The 24,351-nt window shown below is 43.5% G+C and overlaps 1 protein-coding gene across 2 annotated transcripts in view; it reads left to right on the top strand.

Annotated features, from left to right (window-relative positions):
• Csmd1 (CUB and Sushi multiple domains 1) overlaps positions 1–24,351 on the top strand; it is a 1,532,231-nt gene that overhangs the window by 1,172,933 nt on the left and 334,947 nt on the right. For both annotated transcript variants that reach the window (XM_021218735.2, XM_029532138.1), the window contains one exon: positions 9,048–9,160. In XM_021218735.2, coding sequence (XP_021074394.1) covers positions 9,048–9,160 — 113 coding nt within the window. The remainder of the gene's footprint in view (positions 1–9,047; positions 9,161–24,351) is intronic.

Genomic DNA, 24,351 nt, shown 5'->3' with positions numbered 1-24,351 from the left:
ATTAAGCATGACTCCTAGAACTCATGATGAGGAGATGAAGCCATGTTATATGTGACCATCTTTCCACTACACTCCCTGTTCTTACTCAACCTGGAAGATCCCAGCCACCTAGTGCTACCACTTCATTCGTTCTAAAAAACTTTCCTGAAATTTCTAGGGCAAGTAGGGTAGGCAGGCTACCTACCTTTAATTTGTAGTGGAGAGCCTTGGGCTGAGAATTTTCCTTTTTTTTTTTTTTTTTTAAAAATAGGATTCCCTAAGTTATGAAGAATGGGCTAGAATATAGCACCTGTGGTGGGCAGCTTAGTAGTGTCCTGGCCTACAAGGTGTCAGGTGGAAATTCTTATCATTCACATCATGAGTCCTTTCTTATCCTCAAAGTTTTTCCTTTCTTTTGTTTTCAAAAATAAATTATATTCGTCTTCTAGTGGATTTGCCGTTATTGAGTTCATGTCAGTTCTCGGATTTATAGTTTATGTTTCTTACCAAATCTGATAAATTTCACATCAAAAGTTACTTGTTATAATACTTTGTCAACTTCTTTTTCTTTGCCCCAGAACGTACTTTGTCACCTCCGCCTCTGTGCAAGGTACTTTGTTCTCGATCTCCTTTAACTTTGCTAGTGGTCCCTCCAACTAAATTATTCCCAGTGAGCAATATTTATTTAATTTGTTATGCATTTTCAGATGCAGTTTTCATCCAGAGTCTATTATAAACAGCTTGTATTTTCTTGCTAAGATTCCTTCTCTTTCCATATTTGCAGAGAATTTGTAATCGTCATATATTGTTTCATTCAAGTGTTTGTGTGCTTTGGAACTTTGGAGCCTGGCTCCCAACTCTGAGTCATTTCTGCAGTTGGAGGATCATGTCTGCCCATTCAGGTTATGATTTTCTGATGTTCTTGTTTCAAGGTTGCATCCTGGGGAGCTTTTCTGCCTTACTATAATGTGCAGAGGATTGGTTAAGTCCTTCATTTCAACCGGTCTAGCTTATGCATCAGCACTAGGCTTGGCGTCTCTTTGTGGTTGATGCTCTGATGATTTTAATTTTCATTGTGCTATGTTATGCTTGGAAGATGCCACAATGGTGCTTTTCAGGGAATGGACCAAATGCTGTAAATGACCCAATGGGGTGGAGAACTGGAAGTCTTTGGGATCTCCATGACAGTGCTTGGGCCTTCACCTTTGCCTGATTCTGATGGAAGAGGTACCAGGCTTACTTCTGCAGATAGATTATCCCCTGGCCAGGCTGGCTATGGGAACATCGAACTTGCTTGTTCCGCCTGATACAAATGTATCCTTGAGGACTAGGGACATGGGAAGTGCCTGCTTTGAAAGAGTGAGTACCAAAGTTAGAGCCTGAGCATCCATATAGAAAAGCTAAGTATGGTGATATGCCCTTTTGCACTGGTGCTGGGGAATTGAAAATAGGTTGATCAGTAAGGTTTGCTTCCTAGACAGTTCACTTGAACTTGCAAGATCAATGCCAGTGAGAGACTCTGCCTCAAAAATCAAGGAGATTGACTCCTGGGGGACAACACTTGTGATTGACCATTAGTCTTTGCACACACACACACACACACACACACACACACACACACACACACACACACACACGGGACGGGGCAAAAAAGATGATCATCATGACCTGAGGACTGATTAGCCGCATCCCGTAGCCTGGCTGGGCCAAGAAGGAAACTTGAGAAACTGGCATCCACTGGGGCCTTTATCAACTTTTTGTCCCTTTGAATTGTGAGATCGAGAGATGTGAATTCAATATTTTTAGATAGTTTATGTGATCATTGTTTGGGGGGTTAGTGATTTGAAAGAAGATATGGCAAATTATTGATGAAACTCATATCTCTTCCCATGCCATCTGACTTGAACAGATCGCAGCCCAGTGATCTGTCTGTCACACTTGTGCTAGAAGCACATGTCAAAGTAGCAAGCCCACTCCAGCATTACAAGGATGGCTCTGGGGAACATTGGAACTCTAAAGTATACACACACACACACACACACACACACACACACACAAAATCGTTCTGCATTATAGCATTGCATATGACATATTCTCTTAAACCCACCCCCTTGTTTAGTTTACAGAGTCAGCTTGATTTCCATATTAGAGTCTCATTCCTTCTCATGCACCTAGCCCCATGTAGTGGTACATGTCACATGTAACCAATAATACCGAGTGGCAGGAACCCATACTCATAGCAGGTAGACTGAGTTATAGCTTACTCCCGTTGCTGTCAATGCTGAAATCTAATCTGCACCCATATATATGAATGCGAATTGAGACTCCCCAGAATGCATAGCTTAGAGTTCTTCTACTTCATTTGTTGAACAACTAAATATTCTCCTGCCCCACATAACTCTGTGCCTGCATGTGATACCAGGCCTTCATACCAGAATGTCCCTGAGTGTATTGATATTCTTCTTCGTCTCTGTCTTGACCATTTTGTCTGTGGATAAAATAGAACACACCTTGTATTTATTACTGAGAAACTGCACTTGATACTGCATAGACCCAGTGCATGCCAACAGCCCCACAAATCATAGGTGCATGCTAACCTCTCAAAGAGTTCACAATCCAGACGTGCATGAAGAACTCTAAGGACTGCTAAGTGGTTCAGATATGGGTCACTTTTTATCTTGGAGGCAGCACTTCCTTCTCAAATGACCCAATTTATAATTAAGGCTGACATATTAAAGGTTAGCTCCATTTTCCCTCTAGGAACACGCTGGAGGAAAGCAGGTGTGATATAAAGCAGGTGCTACATGACATCAATTTCATGTCTTGACAGTTTGTGACATGATCGGATGTTTATTTTCTCCCAACTTTGAGGAATTTAAAACTCACATAGAGTAGAACATGAATGATGTGTGCCTGAATCCATAATATTAACACAGGTGCTAATGTCACCCCTATCTGAGTCAAGGTCAGGGGGAGGAGTTACTTTATTAGCCAGACACTACAGTGTGTGTGCTTCTGTGTCTGTCCCATCGATTGCCTGGATTCACCATGATCCTTTCTCTCCTCATCATGGTACTTTCTTCTTGGTGTGTGTGTGTGGGGGGGTGGTTTTTGTTTTTGTTTTTGAGACTGTGACATGAATGGAAATACATTTTGGGTTGCTTTTGAGAGGTCAAGTCAGGTTAAAAAAAAAAAAAAAAAGCTGGTACAACACTTCTCAAGAGAAAGAAGTGAGCAGAGCAGGATCCTTAAAAAGAAAGAAGGCTTGGACTGTGGCATCAGCTCTAGCAGCAGTTTCATGACTGACCAGAGATGAACCTTGGAGAAATAAATGTCTGCATGAACTTCTTGACTACTTTCACTATGACTGTCAAAAATCAGGACAAACATAAATATTCTCCAGCAGAGAAGTGGTAAACCAGTTGGGAGGGTTGCTGCTTATCACCAAAAAGAACAGCTATTGAGTCACAGGGAAGCACTGAGAATCTGTCAGCTTCAGGAGTCACAATCTACATTAGCTCCCAAGTGATGATGTGTAATTAGGATGATTTTATTCTTAACTTAGATGAAGATATAGGAACAACTACCATTGGTTTAGTGAAAACTGTAACTGCCTTAAAAAATGGTTCCAAATTATATCTTCTGGTTCATATTCAGGTAAAGCTAACACCTGACTTGTTTTCAGTTTCAGGTTATTGTAAAAGTAAATGAATGAATGAATGAATGAATGATTCCTATCTTAAACCCCCAAGCAGCTGCAAGTGCTCAAGAAGGCTATGGGCTTGTTTTGTTCTCTCTCTCTCTCTCTCTCTCTCTCTCTCTCTCTCTCTCTCTCTCTCTCTCTCTTCCTCTCTCCCCCCCCTCTGTGTGTATGTGTGTAAGTCCTATCAAATTAAATTAAGTGTAGAAATCTCAAAGAGATACTCAACGTTGACATTTTCTTTTGTTATAAACTGTTTTAAATACTTTAGGCTTGGAAACATTAACAACTTTACATTTTTGAAATTTTCAACAAGTTTAAAAAGTTAATTAACGTTCAACTAATTAGTTTAAAAAGAATTAATTGTGACAAAGTATGATTACAACCCTTTTTCGTATGCATGCCAATCAAATAATTTGGAGGCTTAAAATAAATTCTAAAACGGGTCTGGCTACAGGAACAGGATTTGACATTTGATTGAGTGAGCTGTGTGAGCGAGTACAGCCTTTATGCTTGCCTAGTCAATTCTGAGTGAATTCACAGAGAAAGACTGGATTAAAATAAAGCTCAGTGAGCAAACAAAAGAAGTTCAAACCTGCACCTCAGGGTGTGCCTGAAGTAGGTAGTTACCTTGGAAGTGTGCCTCTTTGCAATAGGTGAGGAATTTCGACATGATAATTAGGGTTTTAACAACTTAAATTCCTGGGAAGGAAGTAACCTGAGAAGGGGCTAAGTCAGGAGAGACCCCAGTGGGCTGCTAAGAGGTGGTCCATGTTCACACCAAGCCATAGCCATGGAGGGGAGGTACTGTCTGGGAGGCGGAGGGTTGTTACTGTCAGAAATCCTTCAGGGCCTTGTCCTCCTCAACTGGAAGATTCCTGCTGGCAAGGAGAATTCAGGAGACCTGGAAGCTGGAGCTTCGGGCTCTCCTCCCTACCCATGTTTCTCCTTATTCACTTAGGGAAGGAAGTGTCTACTCAGAGCAGGGAATGAGGAAAGAGCGGGAATACTTGAAGAATGAGGATACTATAGGCCGTGACTAGAGGAAACTAGAGAAAAGTGACCTAGACCTCAGCTCGGGAAAGATCAACTGCTGGGCTGGGACCCACCAGCTGTTAGAGGGCTCGCTGTGCCAATGAGATCGCTGACAGTCAGGTGTTCAGAACCCACAGAACTGCTGGGCTGCTTCACGGCTTGCCTGTAATTCTGTAATTCTAGCCTTGGAAGGAAGAGAGGGGAGTCCATTTGTGAAGAGTCGGGTTTGATTGAAAGCCTCTGTAGCAAAGAACGAAGTAGAAGTTTAATTCTCAATGCCAACTCTTAGGCCTCCACTGTACATGTGCAGATGGGGATATTTGCCTTAAAACATGCAATCGCGGATATACATACATGCACACACATATATACATGAAAAGAAGAGACGAAAAAAAGGTTGTCAGCGTACACTCATTCTGGGATGTTATCAAATGGGTGGGAAGCCTAGGGGTTACCAGGAAGAGTAGAGTAGACCAGTACCAGGTGTCTGGGTTGGCAAAGACACAAGATACCCAGCAGCAGCTGTCTCTAGGAAGTCGGGGAGTCAACACAACTGGGAGCGAAGTGAACAATATTGTGCGTTCTTGGAGCCCGTGCATTCCTTTTAAAGCAAAAGAAGGTATGCACAAGGTAAAGGAAATGCTTCCCTGTCTGCCTGCAAAACATCACAACTCTCACGGAGAAAGGGAGTGTCTGTTGTGCCGATAAAATCAGGGAGCCATGAGACATCTTATACTATATAATGTCCATATGGAAACCCACACTTCTCATGAGAAAGGTATAGCAACTATAGGCAGATGAACACATAGTGATTTTAAATGAAAAGAGGTTTGACGACAGCCAAGAACTGCTCTGGACACAGACTGGAAAAGCAGATTCTACGCACTGAAGAGTGATTTGAGTACCAGCTCTGATCAATCACATGTGGTCACCCTGTGAACCCTGGCTGTTCATGCAAGCTTCAGGATACAACGGCATTGTGCTTGCTTGCTTTCTTCTTTCTGCTCATATGCAAAGCAATGCCTTTAAAATTAGATATGATCTCCCTGCCACATGCTCATAGTCTTGGCAATGACCACACAGGGAATGAAAGCAGAAAGCAAACAAAGATAAACTAACCAAGTGGAAATGGAGTATCTAGAGCTCCCAGCCCCCCATACACAGCAGCCTTGATGCTGGTTAAGAGTAGCTGCAGATATGCAATGATTTTCATGAAGACCCCATGAAGCTCAATGGGAAACGTCGGGCAGATGTGAGTTTTCAAAGACCAACAGGACAGGAATGTGTATGAGAAGTATCCTCTCACACTGCCAACTTCTCCCCTAGGGACATTTTATAATTGGTTAGGACTACTTGGTCAAATAGAAATCCTTTGCTCAGTAAAAATTAGGGAGACAAAATGTTTCTAGGGGTAGAGAGATGACTCAGTGGTTAAGAGCACTGACTGCTCTTCCAGAGGTGCTGTGTTCAATCCCAGCAACTACATGGTGGCTCATACCATCTGTAATGGGATCTGATGCCCTCTTCTGGTGTGTCTGAAGACAGGTACAGTGTACCCATATAAATAAAATATAAATAAATCTTTAAACAAAAGAAATGTTTCTAAATTTGAGAGAGAGAGAGAGAGAGAGAGAGAGAGAGAGAGAAAGAGAAAGAGAGAGAGAGAGAGAGAAAGAGAAAGAGAGAGAGAGAGAGATTGAACAAGTACATTAAAAGGGGCACAGGACCTGAAGACCTTTCCTGAAACAGGTGTATAGGAAACAAGAAGAGGCCTTGTGCACTATTAGTGACTAGCCACAGGTATAGGTAAGGCTCTTGTGAGCTCACTATATAAATTGCAGAGGAGCTAATATACACACTGGTCACATGAAATCCCCATTGGTGAAACCAAGAACCTGTGTGCTCAGACACTGCTGGTGGGAGGAAAAAGGGAATGCTCACTCCGTAATCCTGCAGACAGAAATCACAATTGTAGACACAGAAATAAAATAAAAAAAAAAAAAACAAATACAAACTGCGTGCTTGGGAATTCATATCAGATCACATGAGAGTTGCGCTGTGGGAAAACCTGCACATAAGAGTTACATCAGCTTTAAGGATCAGCTGCCAAGCAGCTGAGCATGCTAGTGGGACATGATGTACCCACACCATGGAGTCTCCGTCAGCAATGGGAAACGAGGGACTGTTGGTATATAAATCATGTGATTAATCTCTGGGGAAGTGAGCCAAGTGCAGAAAGCTAATTCAAAAACAGACAAACGGGGGGGGGGTCTCTCGTTTATGTGACAGCATAATGGATGAATTTAGAGCTTAGAGACAGACTTGGCTTGCCAGTGAGGAGCCGCAAGACAGGGTGAAGAGGCTTTGAAGATGAACTGCAGGGAATCTCACTGTATTTACTACAGCCTGGGTTCCCAAGTCTACATGTGTGTAGTAGAGAGCTAAACACACACACACACACACACACACACACACACAGAGAGAGAGAGAGAGAGAGAGAGAGAGAGAGAGAGAGAGAGAGAGAGAGAGAGAGAAACAGCACTTTTATAAAATGTAGGTCATCCATCCAGGCTGAGACAGTACGTCATAGATCTGTAAAATATGAACATTGGAAGAAATGGGAAAGAATGCATGTGGGCTCTTTATGTTACTTCTGACAAGTTTATTAATATATTACTCTATTAGGAAAAAATTAAAAACACTAGCATTAATCACCTTCTCCCTCTATCCACACACAAATGAATTCTAGGTAGAAATTACAGCAAGGAGCTCATGAGCACCTTTCCCTCAGGTCTATTTAGCAAAGTATTTTACAAAGTCTTATTTCACTGACATGAGGTTTGGAAAGGCAGATACAGTGGTAGGTGTGTTGGCAAAGCAAGAGGGAGAACAGGAGCAGAGGGTCCAGGAGGCAGATTGCCTTGGGGAACTTGTAAGCTGGCTCTCTTTTAAAGAGCCTTAGAGCCAGGATCTATAATCCATGCACTGTTTGGCTGATTACAGCTCAACAAAATGCATGCACAGAAAAGCAAACAAATCTCTCTCGCAATCAAACAAGCAAACACAAAAGAGCGGTCTTCCGACCAAGAGAAATCTTCAGACACACGTGTGCCGCAAGCGCACATCGCTCGCCGGAACCCGTTCTTTTTCCAACCTGAGTGTAACACAGCCAGAGCTACTTGGCATGTAATGACCGCTGTTCACCTTCCTTTGAAGACGCGGGTTTTCGAGGCCGTCCACAATGAGAATGTTGGGTTGATAGACGGATGCGGTGATTGATGGTGCAAATCATGTGTTCCCATTCCCCAAACCCCTTTGATGAAAGCAAAGCTTCCCGTTGGATTAGGGACATTTGTTTTGGTTGAATTGATTTCCTTGCTGCACTTTTCCTGTTTCAACATGCTATTCTGTGGGCAGGTTGAGTTCAGTCAGTGGACTGGGTGTTCCTTTTCACCGGCTGACAGCGCAGGGGCTGTGACCAGTTTGCCAATGCACACCGAATGCTCAAAGGGAACTGCTTTGATGTTTGACCTGGATATTCAGTGAACTCTGCCGTGTCTATTTCAACCACACACACACTGTTCTTTTCAATATCATTATAATGCGTGATTACCCTTTAAGACATCTTTAAAGAGAGTTTGTGTGAAAAGTACATAATTCTAGACTAAATGACTAAATGGAATAATGAATGTGTAGGGTTTCTCACCTTGGAGATGTTTGCCTTTGATGGTATCACACAATAAACTAGTGGGCCACCTGGGTTCATCTCCTGTTACCTAGCACAGCTGGCTCTCTTTGTTTCTTCAGGTTTGTATGGATTTATACCTATGCATCTTGTACTTAGGGAGTCTCTCATTTCCAGAAAATGGAATGGACTTTTTTTTTCTATGATTTTCTCTATTTTATGTGTATGATTGTTTTTCCTGTGTGTATATGTGTACACCACACATGTGCCATGCCATTGGAGGCCAGAAAAGGCCATCAGGTCCTCTGGAATTGGAGTTACAGATGGTTGTGAGACACCATGTGGGTATTGGGAACTGAACATGGGTCCTATGTAAGAGCAATAACTTCTCTTACTCACCAAGCAGTAGCTCCAGTCCCCTCAAGCTAGTTTTTAATGAAAAAAATTTTACAATGACTGAATAGTTACTAAATAAATGCTAGTGAGGATAACATTTAAATATTTATATAAATGACAAGCTGTGACAGGGTTTTGAGAGCCTGTTGTGTGTGTGTGGTTTGATTGTTCAAATACTAAGACCCTCCTCTGAAGAAAAGTTAATGTATTTGTAGCCCTTTGTAAAAGTTTGGCCCTTTCCCTTGTGCGCAGGCTCACAGGTTCCAGTGTTCCGGACCTTATCGTGAGCATGAGCAATCAGATGTGGCTTCACCTGCAGTCAGATGACAGCATCGGCTCACCAGGGTTCAAAGCTGTGTACCAAGGTAAGCCTGCATCACCTTAGTGATGATTCAGTAGAAGATTTAAAAAGTGGGCAGAGACCATTCTGTACAAGACAGAGGTCAATGAACACAACAGGCTGGAACATGCTTCATAATGAGACTAGTGCTCTGTTACTGGTTTTAGAGTTCTCCCTACATGGCCTGTCTCTGGGACAAGAATGCATGGGGCATGCCATTATCATGGCAAAATAACAGGAAATATGAACTTCAGCTACAGAGTGTGGGATGGAGAACTCTTGGCCATATCATAGTGATCACTATTCCTCAAACTTTTCCTTACTCTCTCTGATATTTCAAAGTTGATAGTAAAATAATCAATGTATTTGTTTTGCCATTATTTACCTCTTTGAGGACACTTGTTAGCCAACACATGTATTTAAGATGAAAGGTCTGTGATTTTCATTGATAATGACAGATGCTAGAGCTCTGGTGAACTAGACAACTTGCAGTGTTGCTAACTGCTAATGGCTCCTGGCCCCTAACTGCATGTGGCTTTCTCCTGACAGAGGATTGGCTGGCCCTGTAGCTTCTGACCACTTGCCTCTTAACCTGTTAGCATTCAGTGACCTGCTCCTGTTGCAAATTCTCCATTTATCACCTGTTTAAGGTATCTGGTACAATAGAGCTTGCAGAGGGCTCTTATTTTCAAACACATGCTGTAAGAATAGTTCCTAGTTTTAAAAATGTATTGAGAAGATGTGTAGGTGAAGACACAGAAGCAGATAATACAGAAGAACCTAAGAAACCAAGACAAGAAGAACACCCCCAAGATACATATTGAAAGTTCTCATTAGTGAGCATGTATTGAAAAAACTCCATTCTTTCCAAGTGAGAGGAGGTAGTCAGAATGTGAACGTGTCCTATGGGAGGAGTGCACTGATGTGGCATCCTTAGCTATAAAGTATGAAATATTCCTTGCAGGTATCATGGGGCAAGCTGAGGATGAAATGATTCTTTTTCATTAAAAAACAAACAAAAACAAACAAACAAAAATCCTATAATTCCTATCCCATTCATAGGATAGCTCTTGGTTTCAGACTGTAGGCCACTCCCCTTTAAATTTCTAGATCTGAACTTTAAGGATCACCTATACCAGCGTATACTTATTCCAGAATTCACAGCTGAGGTAGAATATGCAGCCTTGGGTGGAGTCTACAAGCATCAGGGAAATTCCAGATATTTCTAATGAGGAGTGGCTGCAGAAGACTTGCTCCTTCCATTTGCAGATAGAGTCATGAGGTTGAACTCAAAAAACAGAGGGGAACCTACAGGGTACACCTCTGACTGTTAGGGTCCCAATATAATATAAATTAGATGTGACTATCCCTTTGTTCAGCAATATTACTTGTAATCACTGTTAGCTTTCACGCCCCACCCCTTCGGTTAACAATATCAAGAGTCTGTTGATACCACTTGAGATGTCATGGAAACAAGAGGGACAGTCTTCAAGAGCTCAACTCTTCAAAGTCTTCATTACAATGTGTTATTTCTTGATAAATAAAAGCTCCAAAGGTTTAAAAAAAATGTATGGCTTTGATAATGTAGAACCCTGAGCAAATATAGAAAAAAGATTTTAGAGAAACTGACCTTTTTTACTACATTTATGTATTTGGTCTCTCTGTGGTGTGTGTGTGTGAGAGAGAGAGAGAGAGAGAGAGAGAGAGAGAGAGAGAGAGAGAATGTGTGCATGAGTGCTTGTGCACTTGAGTATACTCACATGCCACAGAACATGTGTGGAAGTCAGAGAATATCTTGTACTTGTTGCCCTCGTACGTGAAGGATCTAGGAATGGAACACAGGTCATCAGTCTTGGTAGCAGTCACCTCCACCCACTGAGCTGTCTCACAGGTCCACGAAATGAGTATTCTAGGATGTTATGCTAAGCTGGGAATTGAAGATACTATACAAGTCACTCACTATGTCGCTCAGCTGCTCATGAGTTATCAGAAATCACACACTACTGATATTCAGGTAGGATTCAATTTTCCAGGTGTTGATTCTGTGTGGCTTTAGCAGACTCAGAGTGAAGGGCACAGGCTCTAAGCTATGCTATGCTGGGCACTAGTTCTGCCCCTTAACAGTGTGACTTAGGAAGTTATTTCAGTTCCCATACACCCATTTTAATAAAAAGGTGAAGGGACCCTAACAACAACATCTGCTTAATAGGTTTGCTGTAAAAGCTCAAGTGACTTTAAGAACCCAACAAAATAAACACTGGCTACAGCTTGCTATTTACGTTACTAGTTTTAATTTGGAGCACATTTCCTTCACCTCCTTTTTTCTGTCTTATTATAAAATATATAACCCCATCAAATGGAATTGAGAAAGTCCACCTGCTACATCCTCACCTTCCTGATTGAGCAGGGAATGATGTCAGAGGCACATGATATTTGTACTTCCTTGTGTGTCTTCCCAGAATCTTCATTGAGCTTCATACATGGCATAGCATATATAGGACATTGTACTCCCATCATTCCACCTTAAAGATTGGCTCAAACAAGCCACAAAGATACCCGAAGATAATTGCAGTGACTTCAGACAGAGACATCTTAGAGGATTCCCCATAGTTCTTGTGCTGACTTTTCCACTGAGTGTTACTCACTCACTGAGAATAGCCTCAGATTTTTGAGGGACTTGTGTGAATTTTTCCCTGGGACAACACTAACAAATATCTGCTCACCCCAAAGAGGAAATTCATGCCAGAATTTCCATCCATGGCTAGCCTAATGAACCAGAGAGTTTATTAGGGTTACTTGTGAGAGCACAGTTGAGGGGTTTCTTACAGCAACAGAAGTGACTTAAATGAGGCTGCATGTCTGAAATCCCACAGCAGTATGGGTGATAACTCATGATAACTATATCCCTGGAGCTTCCTGAGTGATTTGCAGGCAGCTCTACTGAAGGATCTCCTCTCTGTGTAACTATTACTCTTTATGCAACTTTGGGTAGGGGGCTTGTGAATATTCTTAGCTTCTAAAGCATCCCCAGAGGAGGACATGGAGTCTAACCCTTCTCTAATGGTCCCCTGGTAACCCAGGCTCACAGGTTGAGGGCATACAAGTTTCCTTTATGTGCTCCCCTTCCTGCTCCTGCAAAGACGTCTCTCTTCTGTTGCATGATCCTCATACTGTATTTAACTAACTGAGTATTAGAGAAAGATTGTGTCTAAGAAAGAAGACTGAGGAACTGTGGAGAGCCCATCACCAACCTGGAACACCAGTGCTTCAGAGGAGGACAGGTTAAGGGCAAGGGCATGGCATAGTCTATAGTTGAAGGCACTCAGTAGCAACACACATAGAGAAATAGTATAAAAATGTTGTCTACCTAGACTTCTGTCACCATGCATGTGTCTAGGATATGCGTGGATGGGTACCAATTTCAACATATTCATCTCTCCATCTCCCTGTCTATCTCTTTACTAGCTATCATCTGTCTATGGGCTGAGGTTCAGCTTAGCATTCAGATACTGGGAAAGTCACTGAGGGTTTCATGGAGCAGAAGGGTAGGGGGGCAAAAACCTGATGACTTCTGGCAATTAACTCCTGCTGATAGCAGCAGGGAAATTAAGAAAACTTAAGTTACTTGTTCTCTTTTCTCTTTGACCCAGGGGCTTCTTTCTGGCTAACTGAGGGGCTCATTAACTCTTCTTGAGTCAGAGAGAAAAGAAAAGAAAGGAAAAGAAAAGAAAGGAAAGAAAAGGAAAGGAAAGAAAAAGACAAGAAAAGAAAGGAAAGGAAAGGAAAGAAAAAGAAAGGAAAGGAAAGAAAGGAAAGGAAAGGAAAGGAAAGGAAAGGAAAGGAAAGGAAAGGAAAGGAAAGGAAAGGAAAGGAAAGGAAAGGAAAGGNAAGGAAAGGAAAGGAAAGGAAAGGAAAGGAAAGGAAAGGAAAGGAAAGGAAAGGAAAGGAAAGGAAAGGAAAGGAAAGGAAAGGGAAGGGAAGGAAAGGGAAGGGAAGGGAAGGAAAGGAAACTCAGCAGACGGTCATTGCTGAGGCCCTATAGCCATGAGACTCTGCTTAGGGGGTGGGTGAAAGGTCAGGTCCAATGTGACCTGGAGACAAGTGACAGCGGAGCCATTCCTCCGTGAGAACATCTACACTGGCTTGACAAAGGAGATCCCTATAGGACAGAAGTGCTGTGGCCTCAGGTCCTCTGAGCTGATGGTTTTGCATTACTTGGTTGACATAGGCAATGTGCCTCATCTTCTGCGTGAGCAGGTGGGATTAGAAGGAGGGAGTAGCCACTTCCCTACATTGTCAAGACTCACAGTGCAGCACTGCTAAGCAACAGGATACAAGGCAGACTTTTGAAAACATACGGAAGTCCATTTAGATCTATCAGAGGATCATTCACAGCTCCATTTTATAGACTCGGAAGTTTCACTGGAGAATGTACAGAAAAATGTATCTGGGATTGTAGAACAAGGGACCATTCTTAAGCATGTGCTGGGGCTGGAGAGATGGCCGACTGAGTAGATCACCAAGGTTAATGACCCACAAAGTGGGAAAATAGAACCAACTCCTGAAAGTCATCTTCAGACCTCTCTACACCTCCACAGTGCTAGGTGCATGCCCACATACATACACAGACACATGGAGAGAGAGAGAGAGAGAGAGAGAGAGAGAGAGAGAGAGAGAGAGAGAGAGAGAGAGAGATTTGTTAAGAGTGCTAAACGGGAGCATGAATCCTAGATGCCCAAAGACTGGACAAATCTGTCCCAGGCTGTCCATACCTTACTGTATCATTAATAGCATATTGGTGCAAGGACCTCAGCAGGAATGAGGCTAAGTCACACATGGTGAACGAGGCTGGGGAGACCCTCAACAGCAGCTAAAAACTGGAGTTGACTGTGGCTGGCACTGACTACCCTGCTCAATTAACGAAATGGTCAGTGGGCTTTTATTGGCATTAGGATCAGGATAGTGCTGGGTGATTGTCTATTCTTCTATGCACAAACATGCCAGCCTTGTACTCGGGGGAAGACTTTTTTTCTTTAAAGATCTTTCACTCCATCATTCTTCATTTATTACATGAATGTGCATTCATTTTATCAGACTCTTGTTTTCTTTAGAATGCGAAATTCTTTTGTTATATCAAAAGGAGAAGCCAGTTAGGATGCCATTTATGTTGTCACTCTCATAGATCACATTGTAGTGACAGCATAGGCACATAGGTCCTGGCCATAGAAACACTTCCCTGTGAGCATGGACTGTATCCGAAGCTGCTCTGCTCCCCAGCTGAAGTGGTGAGTCTTTGTGTTTAGGGCAACACAATGGTTAGTCAGGTGAGATCCATTTCCCGGATTGCTGCTCATGGAAATAGAATCAAATGGTAAGTACACTGGTGTGAAGTACGCTGATGTGATGTGATATTACAAAGGAGAACAAGCATGGTAGGAGGGGCGGCCTCCATATCCTAGATGTGGGCAGAAGGCATCAGGGAAAGAGGAAGAGGAAGAGGCCTCACTGGGGAGCAGGCATTTCAGCAGCAAAGCTTCTATGGATGTTGTCAGTGGTGAGGGGAGGGAGGGAAACATGGCTGTGAATAATCACCTCCCAACAGCCTTTACCCCCAACTCTGGAATGAGTAGAAACCAACCCTTCCCCCTTTCCTGCAAAGCTGATTGGAGGAGAGCTGAGCATTCATGAGGAGGTGTAACTGCACCCTCTGTAGAAATAGAAACCCTGGACTGGGTATGCCTCAGTGAAAGATGGGGAGAGAACAAAATGGTACTTTCAATAAAGCTGAAAGTACTGCAAAGGCAGAAAGCGTGAACCTTGAGTAGGGGACAACATCAGAAACCTTTAGCCTCACTGGGATACTTCAATGTTGAGCATTCCTTAAACTGCATCAGCCAGTGGGTACCTTCTTTATGACCAGGACTTGGGCAGGGAGAGCTTCATCTGGGCTACATTAGGTCATGATGGAAGTGGTCAGTGGTGGAGCTAGAAGAGGCTGGGGTGAGGATAGAGGGGGAGTATTTGCCTCGGGAGCAAATATGGACATGATTCAGAGCATGTGCAAAGGAGGGGCAGGCAAGCAGGCAGCAGCCAGAGTCACTTCCAAATTCCAAGAACTTCAAAGCTCAAAAGGCCATACCCCAAGGAAGGCACAGATGGCAAAGGGCTGGTGTCCTCTTGCTAAGTGCTGTCCTTATTCAGGTTAGAAAGCTTGCCTCCAAGTTGTATAAGTCCCAGGACAGCAACTTTTATCCTGACATATCCAAATATTTTAAAATTGTTTTGTTTCCATTTGCACACTGAGCTAGTTGTTTTTAATCAACTGGGCAGAGGGAATCTCAGCTGAGGAGCTGTCTGGATCAACTGGCCTGTGAGCTTGTCTGTGGGGCGTTTTCTTGATTGCTGGTTGCAGGATTCCAGCTCACTGTACGTGATGCCATGCCCTTGACAGATGTCCCTGGGATGAATAGAAAAGTCACTGAAATTGAACTCAGGACCTCTGGAAGAGCAATCAGTGCCCCTAACCTCTGAGCCATCTCTCCTGAGCTCAGTTCCCAACAACCACAATGGTGGTTCACAACCATCTATAGTGGGATCCGTTGCTCTCTTCTGGTGTGTTCTGAAAACAGCGACAGGGTACTGATAAAGAAAATAAGTAACTCTAAACAAACAAAGAAAAACACCTTTTTTAAAAAACAGTAGCTGAGAAAACCAAGGGAAGCAGGGAGCAAGGATCACTCCTCTGTGACTTTTGGCTTCAGATCCTGCTCTGACCCCCCTTGGTGACAGATTCTGATCTGGATGGCCATGTGAGCTGGAATAAACTATTTCCTCCTCATGGTCTTCTCACAGTAACAGAAAGGTGAGGTAGAGGAGGCTCAATGGCTACCGAGCAGCTCTGATCAGAAAGAACTAGAACCAGAGAAGATTCACTTCCCAGCTTACAGATTCTTGGGCATGTAGAAAGCTCAGACTACACATGACTTAGTGAAGCCAACCAACAGCTTGTTAGTCTAATATAGGCATGGAGACGCTGCAGCAGCAGCACACAGATTTTCTGGTTTGGGTTCAAGTATTTGAAAAGCAAGGGAATTACATTCTCACATTTTCTTCCAGATCAGCACATTTAATTTTAACTTCTGTAATTCTTCTGGTTTTACCATTTGAATGCCCCTAGTTTGAAGATCAGGACCCCTTCACCCTTTTTTGAAGAAACAACCTTGAGTTAGTGCACTAAGAACATTTAAATGCTTCCTTCAGCTGGGTGGAGCTCGGTGCTGGGAGGGAGGGAGGAGGGAACACAGAATCTGCCACACCCTCCTGTAAGGTGCAGTCAATGAGCACTAAGCCTTCTGTCAGGATTTTGAGTTCTATTCACCTGCAGCTCTCTACCTCACTGTACTTGGCCCTCACCTTGTCTCTTGCTCTGTTATGGGGAAAGTAACTTCTCAGCGTGAATTCGCTCTTCTTTGATAGAGAAGTCTGTTTGGAGCTTTGGAAATTAGTGAAGATTTGAGAAATGGATCCAAGTAGTACGTCTTGAAACTATAATATATGAAACGCTGCTAAGTGTCTGGAGAGAGTATCTAGGCTGAGTACTCCTTACTGGAGTATGCACCTGGCTACCATTTGGCCTGAGCAAGCATTTGAGTATTTTGCTGGGGACTCTGAAGGTTATGGGTGGCACCTGCCACCCACCTGAAGGTTGGGGACACACTGCCTTGCCCACCCAACCTCCTTCGTGATTGTACCATAGTCAGATTTTAGAAGTAGCAACATTGTGCAGCCCCTGACAGCCACTGGGTTCTGTGAATGCCTTCATTAATAAATCCCATAAGAGCCCTGCTCCCCATGCAGGAAGCAACTGGTGTTTGCAGGATAAGATTGTCTTCTCAGTCCCCCAACAGGCATCATTATTTTTTGTTGGTTATTGCATTTATTTACATTTCAAATGTTATCCCTTTCCTGGTTTCCCTTCTGTGTACCCCCTATGCCATCCCCACTCCCCCCACTTCTTTGATGGTGCTCTCCACCCACCCACACACCCAATTCACTCTCACTTCACTGCCCCTAGCATTGCCAAATTGGGACATTGAATCTCCACAGGACCGATGGCCTCCACCCTCACTGATGCCCGACAAGGCCATCCTCTGCTACATAAGCAGCTGGAGCCATGGGTCCCTCCAGGTGTATTCTTTGCTTGGTGATTTAGTTCCTGGGAGCTCTGGAAGCTCTGGTTGGTTGATATTATTGTTCTTCCTATGGGGTTGACAAGCATCTTTAAATGCACATCTTAATCATCCTTCTTGTCTTTTTAGCTCCCCTGTCTCTCCCTTTCTTCCACTTGCCCAGAAAATGTCATGAAGACCCCAGTTATCCAAGGACAGTCTTGAGTTCCATTCCCCTAGGCTTTTGAGTGTCAGTCCATGCACAGATACTCCAATCTCCTAGTTTCTCTTTATTCTCCCTCTCTGGATTAGCAGCATCAGTCTAAGCACTTTTACTCTTGAAACCTTTATCTTTCCTTTATTGTGTGTGTGTGTGTGTGTGTGTGTGTGTGTGTGTGTGTGTGTGTGTTTGTGTGTAGGCATATGTGCATCCCCATGTTCTGGTTCTTGTGCACATGTATGCACATGTGCTTGTGGAGGCCTGAGGTTGACTTGACTTCCATCATCCTTCCAGCTTACTCACTGAGGCTGGATCAAGCAATCAAAACCAGGGCTTGCTGATAAATCTTGTCTCACTTAACCAGCTTGCTTTGGGGGCCACCTATTTCTGATGCCTGGAGCTGGAATTACAGATGCCAAGATGCCCATTCATTAATTTGGGTTCTTGGGATCCAAACTCCACTCCTGACATTTGTACTGCAAGTGTTTGCTTGCTGGGACAAGCCTTTGAATCCTACTTTTAAATTCTGCCTGAGTCATCTGTTCCAAAGAACTTCCCTCTCCCAGCTGTAGGACTCCCCTGGCACTCCTGGGATTCTTTCTTCTCTCAGCTCTTCACCATCTCTTTCTGGCTTCATCCTCAGGTGTGAGGTCCACATCTGGAAAGTAAAAAAGCCTCCAGCTGCTCTGGCTTTGGCATATCCTTTGTTCAGACTCAGCAGGGGTGGAACCCCATCTGAGACATCCATGTCAAGGACAGATGGAAAAAGTTGGTTCCCTCTACCTGAGTTCTGCTTTCTTCGCCACTGGGCAAGAGGAATCTGGCTTTGCATTCTGAATGCCCAACCATTCCTGAGGCAGCCAGAGTGGATGGGAACAGAGCAGAATCAGGGAGTCTCTAAGCAGAGCACTGTGATAGGGTTTAAGCCATTTTTGAAAGCAGTGGGTCTCTACCAGTGTCCACTGTATCCCCTGAGCTCCTGTCTTCTCTGAACCTTAACCTGTGGTTTCCATGGAAACCATTCTGCACAGGAGCCATGACCCTGCTTCACAGCCTTCTGTAGCATGATTCTTACTCAGCAGCTTGGGTCCACCTCCTCAGAACATCACTTAAAGCAGCCTCCCTGTGGGTAAAATCTAGGCACCTCTTTTTCTGTATTGCTGTTATACACTGTGTCTCTGCCTCTGCTATTATAAAATTAACATCTATTTCATTAAACCACTTACTGCGTTGAACTTGAGCCAGAAGGTAAGATCTCCTGCTGTTTCCTTGCTTTGTCTGGAGAGATCAAAATGGTGAGGAAGTCCAGGTAAGACCCAGTGACTGTGTGCGACACACATGGGTGGGCGGCCATGTTTGTGAACATGGGGAAAGGCTATGTATTGGTCACTGCACAGTGTGATTGTGAGACCCGGTGACTCTGTGGCTCACATGTATGTGAGTGACTGGGCTGGTGGGCATGGGGATGGTCCCTGGACTGCATGACCATGAGATAGGAACAGAAGGAGTGATTAAAACTGCCCTGGGGCAGTAGCAGTGGCAATGATGGCGGGAACTGCTTCTCTTTCCATTGTGACCCTTTCATCTTTTACCAGTGCCCATGGTTCTTTGATATCTGCTTAATCCCTTCAGAAATGAGATATAATAGCTTGGGCTACACATGACTTGAATTGTATTAAGAGCACTCCACCTTCCTGCAAATGAAATGGCATCTTGTAGGTTGTTTGATTCTTTATATCCCCAGCCACTTTGCTGAAGAGTCATTATGTACAAGGAGGCACTGTGCTAACTTGGCTCTTTCTTCCTCCAGCCAATTAATGCTCTCATTTCTCCATGTTCTTGAACTCAGAAAAACATTTATAAAGGCAGCCTGCTAGAATTTCATAATAATAATTTGGGCGGTATCAGCATATACTCCAGTTTCCAGCAAGTTCTACCTAACAGATATCAGTTTGAAGGTCTATGTTGCCTCTTCTCATGGAAATGACTGGGGATTCTCCAGGCTCCTTCCCATTTCCCAGCCTGCTTGGTGTGTGTGTCTTCCTATGACCAGTGCGGGGATCTGCACTTTGAGTAGGACCCCAGGCTTACAGCCAGGAAGCCATGCATGATTTCTCTTGTACTACCCTCTGCAACTGCCCAAGCTTCAACGCTCACTTTGCTTTTAGCTTGCCACACAGCCATAAGATACTCCCTAATTCTCTGATTATCTGTCTTGTTATGTGTGAAGTAGGATTTTAATAACAGGGTGTGTGTCAGGATAAATTATATAAACAGATATGGCAACTCATTGAAGCCGATGAAGGGCTCTCAACTGGAAGCTGTAATTTTGTTTGTGTATTTTGCAAACTATCTGCATAAATACATGCTTTACCTGATGGGGAGTCATTTAGAAGGGAAAATAAAACTAATTTCATAATAGCTCACACCCTATGACCTGGAACAGTTTTTAGCTCCTGGCACTATCTGCCTCTTCTGGGACTAGGAATGCACTAGACAGGGTATGGCAAACCCTCTTTCATCTTGGCCCCCACGGCTCTGGCTACAAGCCCTTTCTTGGAGTCAATTTCATTACAACAAACTTTTCAAATGAGTTTTTAGTCTATTTCAACTTTACTGTTATCTTTCCAAACTATTCACTTTCTTGTCAAAACTATAATTATCCGCCCAGGTCTGGGACCGCGTGTTTGACTTTTCATTACACTCCTGTTCCCAGCGGTATGCTCAGAACAGCAGTCATTCCTGCCTCACAATCTCCTTCAGCGTCAAGATGATGGACCTCACTTCACCCTCTTCCTTCCCTATCGCAATCAGCTTGAATTATGCTCTTCCTTTCAGGGATACAATCCCTCGGCCACATTTGAATGTGAGTCATCCCGTTGTCTCGCAAGCTTACATCCTTTAACTCTTCCCCTGTTTCTAGCCCTAATCCTGTGGAGCTGCACAAACCACACGTGGTCTGTGTTTGTCTGTCCTCACTAGCTCCTGTGCCTGACCACTTGGGTCAGGACACCTGACTCCTGAATGGTACATCCCTACCCCTCAGCAATCGATAGCTCTTGGTCTGAAATGCACAATTCACCATCCTCCTTTCTTGGGAAATGTCTGGTGGAAGCATAAACCTTAGGTATAGTAGCTGGGGGCACTGGGCAGCACCTGGGGTTACGCAGTGGTAAGTTCAGTACCACCTCTATATTCCTGATTTCTACCCTTGGTAGAAGAATCTTGTCATTTGTCTTCTAGGTCATTCATAAGAGTGAGATAAGTTGTGTATATCAGGTCCTGGGATATGAAATACACTGATATTCAGACAGGCTCTGTCATCAGAGATACCCTCATCACACAATGCTATTCTTACACCCGCTTTATGCCTTGTGACCCAGGGCATATGCCTCAGACTATGTGAGGCATGTTTTCCTCCCTCATTCTGATGTCTATATGTTCTAAATTACTACCAAGGCTCCCTTGAGTGGTGACTGCGATTGGTGGATATGACTTGCCAGCCTCATACTGTACATTTCTTATTCTAGCTTCTTTTTTTTTTTTTTTTTAAGAAGGAGAGTTGCTCTGAAGTTTTCTTTCATGCTTATAGCGATTTAAGGCGGATGTATAAACTGTTAGTGGGGTTCAGGGGTTTGTAATTCATTTCCTTTTTATAAGACAGCTTCATAGCTAGAGGTGTGCCCTCCTGTTAGGGGCACAGCACTTGATGGTCACAGGTGGAGGCTGCAGGTGGAGGCTGCAGGTGGAGGCTGCAGGTGGAGGCTGCAGGTGGAGGTTGCAGGTGAGGCTACAGGTGGAGGCTGCAGGTGGAGACTGCAGGTGGAGGCTGCAGGTGAGGCTACAGGTGGAGGCTGCAGATGGAGGCTGCAGGTGGAGGCTGCAGGTGGAGCTGCAGGTGAAGAAGATTCCAACTCCATCATTCCATAACATTCCTCAGAACCTTCTGACATGGGTATGCCATGTTGCTGTGCAGTGATGAACTTTACAGGTCTGACCAGGTAGACCTTTCTGTGTTTATTATAATCTCAAAGGAGGTATTTGCAGCCTCTTCAGCCTGAGAGCTGCTGCTGCTGCTGGACCTGCGTACGTTTTCTTGAGTACCAAACAGAGAAGGTTGTGCTGTGCATCTTACCATGCTTAGCTGCATTTATGCCTCCACCCAGTGGGAATCAGTGTGTCTCTACTCACAGCTGTGTCCCTCTGGAAAAAGCATCCCCAGTGAAGACTCTTGTCTGTGCAGAACTCACATAGTTAGACACATCTGGTGATGCCTAGTATAGAGAGCTCACAGTCTGTTGGAGTTAAGAGGTACTGCCTCTGAATTTGAGATTTTTCTCAAGCTAACCCCTCAAAGCTCTGCCTAACTGGGATCCTGAGAAACTCTGTGGTACTTGCTTCAGTCCTGCGGTCGGTCCTGTGGCCAAGGACCCCTGTCTCTGAGTGGAAAGTCACACTAGAGATATTGACCCCAGCGTTGCTGGCTGTTTCTCTGAGTTTCAATGTATCAAGTCCCTCCTATAGAGACAGAGGGGTGTCTGCATGTGAGTGGAGTATGACACTCTGGAGGAGTGGTAAATCGGACATGCAAAGAACTCATTCTGACGTATCTGGTTCAAATTTAACAAGAGGCCTTGGAATCATGTCTTCTGATCTCTTTGCTTCCCACTCCCAGATTCCCTGTTTACAACTGCTCTGGGAAGAAAAATGAAGTAACATGTAAGTGTCTAGTGTTTCTGCTTCACAGCACAGAAGAATCCACTCAGCAGCAGTGGCAGCCCCATTGAGCAGACCCTACCATGCATAACATGGGTTGGTCGTTTCATGTGCTTTCCTTTACAGCTCACAGATGAGTTACTGTGTTTTAAAATCTTAAAAAGAGTTCATACCTGGGTTCACAAATAGACCATCTTGCTCATAAATGCTTAGAAAACACGATTTTTTTCCACCCAATAGTTGCAAATTTTGATTGGTCTGCAGCCAAAGGTGCAAAACAAGAAATTGCTTGAAAGTGTCAAACTTCTTTCTTCCTTCACAGTTCCTCCTCTTTTCCTCCATGAGCAAACATTTAAATTTTTTATGGTTTATTCTATTTGTTGAGAAAAATCTATCTATGTATCTATGTATCTTAGTATCTATCTGTCTATCTGTCTGTCTATTTATCATCTATTTATCTACCATCTACATATGCTTGTATCACCGAAGCCTTCCAACTTACATAAATAATACTGCATTGGCTCTCATTGTCTGCTTCTTCCTCTAGGGGTGCAGATGGAGGGTGTTGTGCCTCAGACTGGGCTGAAGGGGAGAAGCTAACCAGACTTAATGGGTGTATGTAGGATCTTGGTCATTCAACAGACAAAGAACACACACCCAGGAACTTAAGAGAATTGATTCTACTTAGGGGGTGCTGTTTATGCCCCCTGGGGAGGTGGTCAAGGTCTTTGGGGCAAGGTTTGTATATCTGTGTGCCATTGGTTAGAGTAGAAGTATTGGAAAGTATTTCATCTGCACACTCAGGGGCTGTGGAGCCCTGAGGTGTTGGGCAGAGACACTATAAAGTCAAACAAGGAGTGAAGACTGGTAACTGTCAGGGTGATAAATTCTAACTAAGGTTGGTGGTAAGACAGTCAACGTTATGGTGTCAGGATGGGAGGGGGAAGGGAGCCAACGCCTGCTGTCCTTATCTGATATCTGAGGTATCCAGATTCAAGCCCTCCTCCACCCTTTCTCCATAAACATGGGCTATTATGGTCCCACTTTGTATTTTAAAGTCTTTACTATTTTTCTTATTTAATAAATTGTAAAGCTCAGTCTAGAGTCTCCCTCCCTCCCCTCTCTTCTTTTTCTCTGTCTGCCTAGCTCTCTCTCTCACCTTTTATTCTCTCTCTCTTTCCTGACATGTACTGTGAAGGAAGGACACAGGAGAAATCATTTGTTCAACAAGGTTACTAAATCTTTGAGTTTTAAATCCCTCACTTAGTTTCAAAAATTAGTTTGGCCCAAAGAGTTTTGTATATTTGTCTTGATAGAGTTTTAAACAAGAGGTCACAGCATGGTTTTGGTTGTATAGCTCCACTGAGAGTGGTCCCAGTATCCACCAAGAGTGTATCCAAAGGGTGTACACACCTGCAGAAAGCAGATTCAAAGACTTTGTGCATCCGGGGAGAGCAGATCCAAATGGGTCTTTGTTCGTAAGACTGCATGATAAGGAGTGCAAATCTTGGTTTTGTTTCTCGTAACAGTCACAAACGTACATATCAATTTAAGTGGAATTAAGTGGGTTCCTACAGGAAAATGTAATTTTCATAGTTAAAAAATAAGTCTGTTTAAAGAAAATTTGAAATCAGTTCTTTAATCTCCTTCAGAGACTAAACCAAGAGCATAGGACAATTTATGAGGCTAATACTTTATTATCAAAAATGCAAAGACATCATAAGGGAAAATATAGAGATACATTGTTTATGAACATAGACACAAATCCTTAAAAACAACTTATGACAGTTCAGTTGATCATACATTATACAACATGATCTAATAAAAGTTTCTCCCAAGAATTGGTGATTGATTCATCATTGCAAAATAACCCATGATACTAATAAATAAGGAGATAAAATGGCAGTATGCTATCAAATGATGCCCAAAAAGGTTTTGCATCAACTTGCTAGAGAATACACCTAGTGCCAATTTAGGGATGGAAACCAATAGGCACAGATTTTTTCAGGGATCTGAATGTCCCCTGAGCTTGTGTCTCTAGCTGCATATGTAGCAGAAGATGGCCTAATTGGCCATCACTGGGAAGAGAGGCCCCTTGGTCTTGCAAACTTT

Source organism: Mus pahari, chromosome 19 (genome assembly GCF_900095145.1).
Source record: "Mus pahari chromosome 19, PAHARI_EIJ_v1.1, whole genome shotgun sequence".
NCBI classification, from domain to species: domain Eukaryota; kingdom Metazoa; phylum Chordata; class Mammalia; order Rodentia; family Muridae; genus Mus; species Mus pahari.
Note: the sequence above shows the minus strand (reverse complement) of the source record. Positions and strands in the feature narration are given on the sequence as shown.